Source organism: Salmo salar, chromosome ssa10, assembly GCF_905237065.1.
Source record: "Salmo salar chromosome ssa10, Ssal_v3.1, whole genome shotgun sequence".
Taxonomy (NCBI): Eukaryota; Metazoa; Chordata; class Actinopteri; order Salmoniformes; family Salmonidae; genus Salmo; species Salmo salar.
This window is the reverse complement of record NC_059451.1, coordinates 23102061-23114875: the sequence shown is the minus strand read 5'-3', so window position 1 is coordinate 23114875 and position 12815 is coordinate 23102061. Positions and strand designations below refer to the sequence as shown.

At 41.1% G+C, this 12815-nt stretch overlaps 1 protein-coding gene across 3 annotated transcripts in view; it reads left to right on the top strand.

The window, feature by feature from the left end:
• LOC106613802 (guanine nucleotide-binding protein subunit alpha-11) overlaps window positions 1-12512 on the top strand; it is a 79598-nt gene extending 67086 nt beyond the window's left edge. For all 3 annotated transcript variants that reach the window (XM_014216425.2, XM_014216424.2, XM_014216426.2), the window contains 2 exons: window positions 3077-3230; window positions 7722-12512. In XM_014216425.2, the coding sequence (XP_014071900.1) occupies window positions 3077-3230; window positions 7722-7912 (345 nt within the window). In that variant the 3' untranslated portion in view covers window positions 7913-12512. The remainder of the gene's footprint in view (window positions 1-3076; window positions 3231-7721) is intronic.
• Window positions 12513-12815: the final 303 nt, after the last annotated feature.

Sequence of the window (12815 nt, the reverse complement as noted above, 5' to 3'; positions counted from 1 at the left end):
TCTTTCAACGTCTTAATGTTTTCATTGCATGCATTCAACAATTTGGACAAAGGACTTCTCCAAAGTTCACTCAAAAAGGCAATAGTTCTGAGCTGGGTTTGATTTTGTTTGTTTCATTATTTACATTCTGTTCATTCTCTTTTAAACTTCCACTGGTTGAATGCTCATGTCTCACTTATCACTTGGCTTATGTAAATTCTGTAGTTGCCCCTTTAAACATCCTACGGTTAACATACCCATAGTGTTCACATTTCTCTCATGTAAATGTTGTAGCTACATAAGATTAAATAAACCATTTGGGAAATATTCAGTCTTTGCTCTTTTCATTTACATTCTGATGAGTTCAAGGTTAATATTGTACCACTTGGCATAATGTTTTCATTGTGAGATGGAAAAAGTTGTATTGGATTCATTTTTATCTGTTGAAGGGATACTTCAGGATTTAGGCATTGAGTAATACTTCGGGATTTTGGCATTGAGGCCCTTTATTTACTTCCCCAGAGTCAGATGAACTTGTGGATACCAATTATTATATGTCTGTGTCAAGAATAAAGGAAGCTAATGCTAACTAGCGTTAGCGCAAAGACTGGAAGGCTATGGTATCTGCTAGCATGCCGTAGACTTCCACTCATTATGCTAATAATAGTTAGCAATTGCACTAGTGCTATGTAGCAACTTCCTTCAAACTGCACGCAGAGACAAATGGTATCCATGAGTTCGTCTGACTCTTGGGACGTAGATAAAGTGCCTCATTGCTAAAATCCAGATGTATCCCTTTATATTAACTTGCTTCCCACAGAGAAAATGCATGTTTAGTTAAAGTTATATGTGATTTTTTTTTTAATGTAGATCAGACATTGTAATATTGTTGATACTCAAAGTTACTAAAAACCTGCTCTAATTTGCATATTCATAATCAGTTTTCAGCAAATTTGCAGCAAACAGTAGAATGTTTGCCACAAATTTGCCAGAAGTTCACAAGTTGCCTCAAATTTTCTGCAAGTTTCTCACAAAACTAATTTGCTTGTGAAAATTAGCAAATTGGCCAAACATTTGCCACAACTGTTTGCCAGAAGCCTGTTTTTTCAGTAAGGGTATGAATGTTCCACTTGACAGTATCATTACATTTTTATCGAGCAGTCGTGCATTTCAAATGACACTGAATTGAGTGATATGCAGGCTGGATCCACTTTAATGTGGTGAAAGATGGACTATTTTGTTAGAACTGCCATTGAAGATGCACTCCGGGATCTTAATCACAATAAGTTGGACATAACATTTCATACGAATTGGACGTAACATATCATATGAAATGGATGACTACACAATGTGATGTAGTACACACAAAAGAGGGATGTTTTGGCATCCTGAGCACCACTCAAAATTGTTGACTGAAATAATTTTTTTTAAATTCTGGCACATCCGGGTAAATCAATCAGTGTCTCTGAATAAGAGACTACATATACAAAAGTATGTGGACACCCCTTCAAATGAGTCGATTTGGCTATTTCAGCCATGCCCGTTGCTGACAGGTGTATAAAATTGAGCACACAGCCTTGCAATCTCCATAGACAAACATTGGCAGTAGAATGGCCTTACTGAAGAGCTCAATGACTTTCAATGTGGCACCGTCAGGGTGCCACCTTTCCAACAAGTCAGTCAAATTTCTGCCCTGCTAGAGCTGCCTTGGTCAACTGTAAGTGCTGTTATTGTGAAGTGAAAACGTCTAGGAGCAACAACAGGTCAGCTGCAAAGTGGTAGGCCACACAAGCTCACAGAACAAGACCGCCAAGTGTGGAAGTACGTAGCCCGTAAAAATGATCAGTTTGTCGGCAGCTTCATCAAATGGGTTTCTATGGCCAAGCAGCTGCACACAAGCCTATGCTCAGCATGCGCAATGCCAAGCGTCTGCTGGAGTGGTGTAAAGCTCGCTGCCATTGAACTCAGGAGCAGTGGTAACGCGTTCTCTGGAGTGATGAATCACGCTTTACCATCTGGCAGTCCGACGGACAAATCTGTGTTTGGTGGATGCCAGGAGAACGCTACCTGCCCAAATGCATAGTGCCAACTGTAAAGTTTGGTGGAGGAGGAATAATGGTCTGGGGCTTTTTTTCATGGTTCGGGCTAGGCCCCTTAGTTCCAGTGAAGGGAAATCTTAACGCTGCAGCATAAAATGACAGTCTAGATGATTCTTCCAACTTTGTGGCAACAGTTTGGGGAAGGCCCTTTCCTGTTTCAGCATGACAATGCCCCCGTGCACAAAGCGAGGTCCATGCAGAAATGGATTATTGAGATTGATGTGAAAGAACTTGACTGGCCTGCACAGAGCCCTGACCTCAACCCTATCGAACACCTTTGGGATGAATTGCAAGCCAGGCCTAATCGCCCAACCTCACTAATGTTGTTGTGGCTGAATGAAAGCAAGTACCCCGCATCACCGTACCAGCATCTAGTGGAAACCCTTCCCAGAGGATTGGAGGCTGTTATAGCAGCAAATGGGGGACCAACTTCCTATTAATGCCCATGGGTTTTGGAATGAGACGTTCGACGAGCAGGTGTCCACATACTTTTGGTCGTGTAGTGTATGCGCTCATAAATTACATCAAAAAAAGCATCCATATGTGGATTCTGGATACTGAAATAGTGGTACGCAGGGCAGTTGTGTTGCACATTTTCACAATGAAAAAAATGCTAGGCCAAGCTTAAATAATTTCTCTGACAGAAGGATTGTTTCTTCATAAGAAAATAACATTTACTGTCAAGTTTTAGGGCCAATGGATGACATTGGAAGCAATAAATTGGTTGATTTTAGAGAAACAAAATGCTAATGATTAGCATATTTTCAAATGCTTTTGCATGACGTAGAAGAAAAACATGTTTGTTTTTCATTAAAACCTGTCTAATTGGTCTCATTTATCATGTTGGTCAGTATTTGTCCACACATTTTTATAAAACAAGTAAAAGGCCCTCATTGTGCATAGGTGTAGGTTCCAGAGGTTGTACATCTGTTAAAATGTTCTGACCATTCCCCTTTTCTGTCTGTCCTGATCCCTTTCCCCTTCCTTTTCTTTGTCAGAATCGGATGGAGGAGAGTAAGGCTTTGTTCCGGACCATCATCACATATCCCTGGTTCCAGAACTCCTCAGTCATCCTGTTCCTCAACAAGAAGGACCTCTTAGAGGAGAAGATAATCTACTCCCACCTGGTTGACTACTTCCCTGAGTTTGATGGTAAACTACTCTTTACCTTTATCCTATCTACTAACTCGCTGCACTGGCCAATGTGGGCATGTCCAGGACCATGGCAGTTACTAAGGCAAATTGTCAAATATAATTATTATAGTAATTTCTGTATTGTAACATTGTTAATTTTAAAACATTTTTAAGTCTTTAGGTAAGGTGGCATGAACGTGCATGAATGTTTTTTTTGTTAGTATATAGGGACACCATGTGGCTAGACAATGAACTGCAATGCAAAACAAATTCACATGATCTATTAACCAAATGGGTAGAACATGCTTTACGTTCTATCATTATTTTTGCCTTTAAGTAATGGCAGGTAATCCAAGAAAGAAAACAATGTAGGCAGCCAGTACAATGCAGATAAACTTCAGTAAGCTATTTATAGGTTATATATACAGAGACTACATATAGAAAGCTGCAGGTAAGCCTATGGTACACTACATTACCAAAAGTATGTGGACACCTGCTCGTCAAACTATAACAGCTTCCACTCTCCTGGATGGCTTGTTTCCATTCAGCCACGAGCATTAGTGAGGTCAGGCGCTGATGTTGGGTGATTAGGCCTGGCTCGCTGTCGGCATTCCAATTAATCCCAAAGGTGTTTGATGGGGTTGAGGTCAGAGCTTTGTTCAGGCAAGTCAAGTTCTTCCACACCGATCTCGACAAACCATTTCTGTATGGACCTCGCTTTGTGCTTTGGGGCATTGTCATGCCGAACCAGGAAAGGGCCTTCCCCAAAATGTTGTCACAAAGTTGGAAGCACAGAATTGTCTAGAATGCCATTGTATGCTTTTGCGTTAAGATTTCCCTTCACTGGAACCACGGGGCCTAGCCCGAAACATGACAAACAGCCCCAGATAATTGTTCCTCCTACACCAAACTTTACTGTTGGCACTATGCATTTGGGCAGGTAGCGTTCTCCTGGCATCCGCCAAATCCAGATTCGTCCGTCGGACTGCCAGATGGTGAACCGTGATTCATTGCTCCAGATAAAGCATTTCCACTACTCCAGAGTCCAATGACGGCGAGCTTTACCCCGCCCCAGCTGACGCTTGGCATTGCGCATGGTCAACTTAGGCTTGCACTCTATTGCTGGGTGTAACCCTAGATAGCAAGCTGTCATGGTCAAAACAGACTGAATGCTGCTAAAATGGGAAGAGGTCTGTCCATGATAGGGCGTTGCTCTGCCTTCTTGACATCTCAATCGACCAGACAGGTCCTACAGGCCCTAGTTCTCTCAACTGGACTACTGCCCAGCTGGTCATGTGCTGCAAAGGAGGACATAGGAAAATTGCAGTTAGTCTAGAACAAATCGGCACTTATCTCACTTAGATGTACACGGACGGGAAGTGTCAGTAATATGCATATCAGTCTCTCCTGGCTCAAAGTTGAGGAGAGATTGACTGCATCACTATTGGTCTTTGTGTGAGGTATTGATGTGTTGAAGATCCAGAACTGTCCATTCAACAGTAGGCACACAGTTTGGACACTCATCGGTACAACACAAGACATGCAACCAGAAGTCTCTTCACACTCCCCAGGTCCAGAACAGAGGCTGGGAAACACACAGTATTAAATAGAGCAATGACTACAACTCAAGTAACTCTAGGTAACAATAAAACCAGTTTCAAAAGGCAGAGAAAAGAATACCTTGCTGCACAAAGGGGACTGTGAAGAGACACAGCCATTTTATCTATCTTGTATTGTAATTTCCACTGTACTATGTATTCGATCTAGATATTGTGTGTATGTACTGATATGTGTGACTGTTTAAATGCATGTATTTCAGTCATTGACTAATAATTTTCTGTAATATGTATTATGTCATGTGGACCCCAGGAAGAGTAGCTGATGCTTTTGCAGCGGCTAATGCGGATCCTAATAAATACCAAAATTTCAAAATCAGCATACAAGAGTGCTTTATTCACACAGAGACATACTGCTCCAACCAAGAAAAAAACTGAAGTATCCAATACTCCCCAGGCCAACGAAATAAAAGTCCTACACAATCATTGGAGTGAAACCTTCATTGATAAACCCTTTTGTGGTAGGCTTGGGCGGTATACCGTATACCAGGGTATTTGGAAATAGCCACGGGATGGTTTTTCAATACCATCCAACCTACTTATTTTAAGTTAAATACATTTTTATATTTGCAACAACTAAGTTAATACCTGCAGTCAATCTGTGCAACTCATTAGGAGATAAAGCAGATTGCGTTAATTTCACCCGTCACATTATGAAGCTTAACGTAGGTCCCCAGAACAGATGAGCCAGTCACATTTGGTTTAACTTGCTAGTTATCTAAGTGGCTGAATTAATAATGAGATGGGCCATCATGTAGTGTTAGCTTTCTACCTTGTTTGAGAAGTCAAAGCCCTTTAGAGGAGTTCTGTACAGCTATCACTGCTATCTTGATTTTGTCGCAGGGTTATTTTTGGGCCCCTCAGTCAGCTCCTCCCCCCTCTTCTCGGAGTCACTAGGTCCGTTGGGCTCCAGACTCCACACAGACACAGCGTGTACACATGCTGCTCCAGAGCCAGTTCTTCCTTCAGACAAGCATGTGTCAAAACGTTGTTCATGTCTCTTGTTCACATTTGCTTGTAAATGTACACACTCAACACAAATTACATTAGGTAGCTACTACCTATACTTGTATAACTTTATGAGTTGGATTGCCTGTCTTTGCAATTAGTTAATTTTTGTTTGTGCTCATTAGCAGTTAAAGTACACTATATATACACAAACGTATGTGGACACCCCTTCAAATTAGTGGATTCGGATATAGCAATCACACCCGTTGCAGCTGACAGGTATATAAAATCGAGCACAAAGTCATGCAATCTCCAGGCCTTACTGAAGAGCTCAGTGACTTTCAACGTGGCAACGTCATAGGATGCCACCTTTCCAACAAGTCAGTTTGTCAAATTTTTGCCCTGCTAGAGCTTCCCCAATCAACTATTAGTGCTGTTATTGTGAAGTGGACATGTCTTGGAGCTACAAGGGCTCAGCCACGAAGTGGTAGGCCACACAAGCTCACAGAACGGGACCGCAGAGTGCTGAAGTGTGTAAAAATCGTCTGTCCTCGGTTGCAACACTCACTACCGAGTTCAAAACTGCCTCTGGAAGCAACATCAGCACAAGAACTGTTAGTCTGGAACTTTTCCATGGCCGAGCAGCCGCACACAAGCCTAAGTTGACCATGCGCAATGCCAAGCGTCAGCTGGGGCGGGGTAAAGCTCGCCGTCATTGGACTCTGGAGTAGTGGAAATGCTTTATCTGGAGCAATTGAAACAAGCCCTTAACAATCTCCAGAATGACATCTCTATAGTAATCCGCCCAGCGAACAAGGGAGTGGCTGTTACGGTACAAGACGACTGTCTATAAGACTGAAATACTCAGGCAACGGAACTATCAGATATTCTATAAGAGACTTACTACAAACTCCACAAAACTGCTTTTGGCTGAAATTTAACAAACTTTCACTGAGGGCCTGTGCAAAGATGAAATCACCAAAAGATGTTGGTGCATAAAAACACTGCCACGCCGGTAATCTACACAGTTCCTAAAATACACCAAAAAAAATATCTGAATCCCTGGACGACTGATAGTGTTAGGCAATTACTCCCATTTGGAACCGGTCATAATTCGTGGACTACTACATCAAACCATAAATACCTCTGCCCTCCTATGAGAGGGACTCGTCTGACCTTATCTAGAATATCTGATAGTTCCGTTGCCTGAGTATTTCAGTCTTATAGACAGTCGTCTTGTACCGTAACAGCCACTCCCTTGTTCGCTGGGCGGATTACTATAGAGATGTCATTCTGGAGATTGTTAAGGGCTTGTTTCTCAGAGTGAGTAAAGTTGTTCCATATAGCCTTGTTTTTCCATGTTCCGCAGACTTTTTTTGATAACCCCTATTATGTGCATCTTTGTGTTTTACGCATCAGTGCATAAGCTGCCTATCAAGCACTCTATTCAGATAGACCCTCCTTTTACGCACTAACTTTGTATTTATTCTTGTCCACTATTATTTGTTTCCTTTATACATTGACGTGATAACGTTGTACGTATTTTGTATATAATTTACATTGTCCCCACCTCTATTTGTAGAGACAAGTCAGCTTCCGTCCACATTGCTTCCTGAAGACTAGTATTCGAAGCGTGTTGCAGTAGTGCATCCTGATATTATAGGCTGATCTGCCCCTTTCTATACGTATTCTCTGTATATATTGCCTGTTAACTGAAGTTTTTCTGCATTGTACTTTATTTTCTTTCTTGGATTTAAATCACTTACCGTTTGAGATCATGTGTAACGCCTCTTCCATTCAATTTGAAATGGCATGTGTGTTTGCCGGTAGAGCAGGGACCCAGTGATGTGTACCCGTTGCCTGTGGCTTTGGAATAAGTGTGTGTGTGTGTGTGTGTGTGTGTGTGTGTGTGTGTGTGTGCATTCACCCATGTGTGTACCCCCAGGTCCGCAGAGAGACGCCCAGGCGGGCCGGGAGTTTATCCTGAAGATGTTTGTGGACTTGAACCCGGACAGCGACAAGATCATCTACTCCCACTTCACCTGCGCCACGGACACCGAGAACATCCGCTTTGTGTTCGCCGCTGTCAAAGACACCATCCTGCAGCTCAACCTCAAAGAGTACAACCTGGTGTGAGAGAGCAAGAGAGAGACCTGCAGCCCACGCACAGCAGAGTGCACATCTATACACCAACTAATTAAACAGTACACAGGTCTGCACTAAAATACGCATGTGAACACATGCACCAATACAAACACACACACACACTCTTAATAGATCCCAGGCTCTATCCACCCATGGCCCCAACATCCTCCTGCTCCTTGTCTATGGTTTAATTGGGTGTGTTTTTTTCAGTTCCAGTCATTCCCTCCCATTCCTCTCTTCCTATTGCAGCCCATGCACACGCACGCACGCACATCTGCTCCAAGGCTGCCATGACCTGCCTGGGTGGTTGACAGGTCTCATTTGTCACCCGATGTGGCTCAGGCCTCTGGGTCACCCCTCTTAAAGGAGCGTTGGGGGGGGGTGTTTAGAGGTCTGTTTTGATTTGGTGGCTTGTGTGCTGGTGTGATTTAAAGGAAGGAAAGCAGAGGTTTTGGAGAACAGGAAAAAGCCGGTGTCGTCGTCCCCTTCACCCTCTGCCTACAGGGTAGGAGTGGGGGCTGGGGACCCACCAGTCTGCAGGGGGTTGTGGGTAACTGCATAGAATTGAATCAGAGGAGTGCTGATGTGTGTTGGGAAGCTCTACTCTACATGGTCTTTTGAGGTGTGTGGAAAAAAATACACCTCCCCCAGACTGGAAGACACCTTGCACTGTTGAATGTAAAAAGTGTGTGTGTAATACAAGCAAGTGGATGCTCACACACAGACAGAGCAAGGATGGGAGAGATGAAGTAAATTGATCTGTGTATATTAAGAATTGTTTTAGTTTATTGATTACTACAATTGCTTCTACCGCTTTTCAGCTAACTTAAGTCACAAGTTGGTCCTCGACACACAATGTCAGTGCAGCTTCTTTTTGAAAAGGCATTGGATATTTGTTTCCTTTTTGGCCAATATTTTGAGAAACAGTAGTGATTATTAAAAGTAAATAGTATTTTTTTTTAATTTGTCTAATTTATGGACCAGATCTTTAGATGTTGTTGTTGGTCTGACTTTTCCTCCCTGCTTCCATCCAGGTGTCTCCATCAGATGGGGAGGGGGAGGGTTCATACTGCTGTAAAACATGTTTCATCTGCAAGTCATCTACCTTTCGTTAGAGACTTCATACTTTGTTGCCGTTCTGTTCCGTTTCAATTTTGAAATGCTTGAGAAGATGAATTTCCATTTAGGGTTGGCGCTTTATGCAAATAGTAAAATAAAAAAGACACTTATCAGTGGTTGAAGTTCTAACTGTTCCATGCTTGCATTTTTGTAATTTAAGATTTTTGTTTGGTTTTCTTTTTTATCCCATATCTTATCTGTTGCTTGGTTAGAGTTCTTAAGATTCCATAGCTAACAATGTCAATCGATTTGATATTTTGTTTTCGCAAAATCATTCAGGTGAGTTTTCATTACTAGGGCTACTACTAGCAAAATTGACAGAATGAAATGACTATATGGATGATAGTGCAATTAAAGTGGTTGGGGTGTGTTGATGCCAGATGGAAGGCTAATGCTACAGGTTCAGAGTGCGAACTGTCCAGGGACACCAGTTAGTATTGGAGGATGACTTCTGCTGGATATTTGCCTGTAAACTTTTAACAGCCCGTTTGGGCCCAGAGCAGAGCCTAGTAAAACCACAAGGTGATGGGGGTCACACAGCTGCCTCTCTCAGCCAATCTTCAGTGTGCTCTTCCTTTTCTACCTGCCACTCATGCCACGAATGATGTCTTCTTCAGCGTGACTTTACTCCATTGTTGTGGGTAGTTAGTTTTACATCCCCTGCTAATCATGTTTCTATGCTTCACCTTTTGTACCCTAAGAATGACCATGACTGGGATTGGACAGGGGTATTTTGTAGAAAAACATTTGATTGCCACAGTGCTATTTGCACTCCAACGAGCTTTGGGTTAGAATGGTCAGGTGAAACTAAACAGAAAAACTTTAGTTATCATCATGGCATACTTGTTGTTCATATCTTGTATGTTTGGTGCCAAAAATAATGGCCGAAAGGGATGTAGGGTGCCCAAGTATTTCTCATTCTACATGGCAAGCAATTACCCTGCCAAGTTATCTGTGCTCTGTTTAAGCTCTAGCTGTGCATTTACAAGTATATTGAACTGCAACCTAGGGATATCCTGAGTATACTTCTCAGTCCCCTTTACTAATATGTCCACTGTATACTAGCCTGGCTGAAAGATTCAACTTTTACCTTCCCTATACATTGCCTCATAACATAAACACCAGGGTTGGTGTAACTAATGGAGATTTCTATAAAAAAAAAATATTTTGGAAAGGTTTTATTGTCACATTTCCTTTTAAAACAGCTCATTTATATATTTACAATTTATACACACAAAAACTGCATAAAAACAGCATTTGAATATTACATTAAATTTGTTAAAAAGTACATGTTAACAACAATAGAAACAACCATGAATAAAAGTACTTTTCCTTGTAAAAACATAAAATTATGTAAAAGCCATTTAAAATGTGTACAAATGATTTATCAAGGTAACCATTTTTAAGACATGACAATATGTTAAGTCACTTTGTTAAAAGGCAGTTTTCAGTCCTTTGGACAGGAATGGGGTGAGTCCTTATCAAACTCGCCTCCTCCTATAAATGTTGCTTTTACTGGAGGTGGAAAGTATTACGTTACAAAAGTTTTAAACATGTTGGACATTTTGTAATGCCTTGTCATTTGGCCAAGCCATGGGTGGATGCATTTGAAGGCCTTTCTTTGTTAATTAATTTTCCCACAGCCAATACTTTATATACCACATTATTTGTGAAGTGTACGTACAAAGCAGAAATATGAATGCTTCCTGTGCAACTGCAGATGAGGCTTTTGACTTTATTCGAAATTTGAAAATTAGATTTTTGTTCGTGATTGCATTTGCCAGAATGGATGATCTTGGTTGATCTTGTTGAGCTTGTGGGCAAGTTGTCAGTTCTCTCTCAGGAGTACGAAGGTCTCTTGTCAGAGCAGGCTGGACTGAGATGTTGCCTCTGGTACTTTAGATCTCCACCAACACGGCAGCTTGTTTTTGAATTGTTTGTGGTTACAGCTTCTCTGCTGCTCTGTTACCTCAAGAAGCACAGTCATCCCCTTTTGACCTGTGGTTTACTTGCATAGGTAGAGTAGGGTTTAGTTCTTCTCATGCTGGGCTCTTTTCATGCGTGTAACCCCCCAATAAGTGATTGTGCTTTTCTTTTGTTTCATTGTACTCTCTTTCCTGTAGGCATCTGCATCAGCTTGTGGGTTTGAGGTGTATGATGTGCTGTATGGTTGCTCAGCCCCCCCCCCAAAAAAGGTCCAGTGCAGGCCTCCCTCCCTGCTGTTTCTAAATATGGGCATACAGTCAGTGTGTCGGTTTACACAAAGTACCCTGGTTTTCACCACATGGACTATGGACAGTGTGTTGTATGTAGCTCAGTGTTATGTCCACCCTGTATAGCACACTAATTGAACATCACAATAACTAGTAAGAGAAGTACTGTCAGCATTAAAACCAGCACTGTGGGGTTTGTTGAAGGGATACACTACTAGAAGCAAGTTCGTGCCATAGACTGAATAGCATTCTATACAAACAGTTGCGACCACTCTTCCAGACAGTTCCCCTTGAAATAAGCCTGTTATACTTCAGCTTTATTTATTGTAATACTTTGCCAAGTGAAGGTACCGAAAGGGCAATATAGTATAGCAGTTGGATTAATCGGTGAATTAATTAATATAGTGTTGTTTTAGAATGTCAGCTGTTCTCTCCCCTTACTTGATCTATTTTATTTCTTCCGGGTCAATGCACTGAACCTGCTCTGCAGCAATGGGACTGCCTGCATTCATGCAACTTACAAGCACGTTTGTCGGTACTATGAGATGTGTATACACTTGATGGTTAATGCTTTTGCTTGAGATCGATACTGATGTGATTGATGCATAGAAAAACTAAAAGCTATCTTTGCATCTTTTTGTTTCTTTTGTAAGTCAGACGTTACCTGAACACTTGTATTTAGGACCACTTAATATGATCGATTTTTTTTTTTAAATAAGAGGTTAAATAAACTTTGTCTAGTGGTGTGTAAATTTAAAGTAATGTGTTTTCGTTTCTTTTTTAAGTATAACAAATGTAAATTATGTACAATAATGAGTGTGCCAATCCCCTTTCTTTGTAGAGCCAGACTCTAAACAAGTGCCAATGTGAAAAATCCTAAAAGGGACCTATGTATTTCATGGTCAAATTTTTAAAACGAACACTAAGTATGTGATTAAGATAAATAAATGAAAATGAATGAAAAATGACAACTTTATTCTGTATTTAGGATTAATGATGAACTGCTGTTTTTAAATGTAATGTTAATTGCATGTGTTTGTTGGGGTGGAAGGGGAGGAAACGGTATTAATGCAAAGCCCTCCAGAAAAGGGTCCTAATGGTTATTGATTTACAGTATTTTAGCCATATTTCTCTTTTGTATGTTTCATTTCAACCACTGTTGCCTGAACCTCATTCAAACATGAAAATGATTTTCATAGCCTTCTCCTTCAAAGAATAATTATCTGTTTTCAATTGGAATAAAATGTGTTCCTATACTCTATGCTAGTGTTGTCTTTATTATGAACAATTTCCGAATGAGCTGTTGATTCATAGCCTATGTAGCGCCTACAGTATGACGTTTTATGATTTGAACAAATAGGAATCCAGAAAACATACATTTGATGCATTTTCTTATGTGGTTGACATTTTGTTAATACCACTGCTCAGTGGGAAACAATAGAAAACAGACAAATGAAACTACTATACTAATTTTAAGTGGAATTTTGATGTTCCCTTCCATGAGGGGCGCTAGTTCTTTAGCCATCCAATGGGATGATGTTTGGGCATGTTCAGAAGTGAAA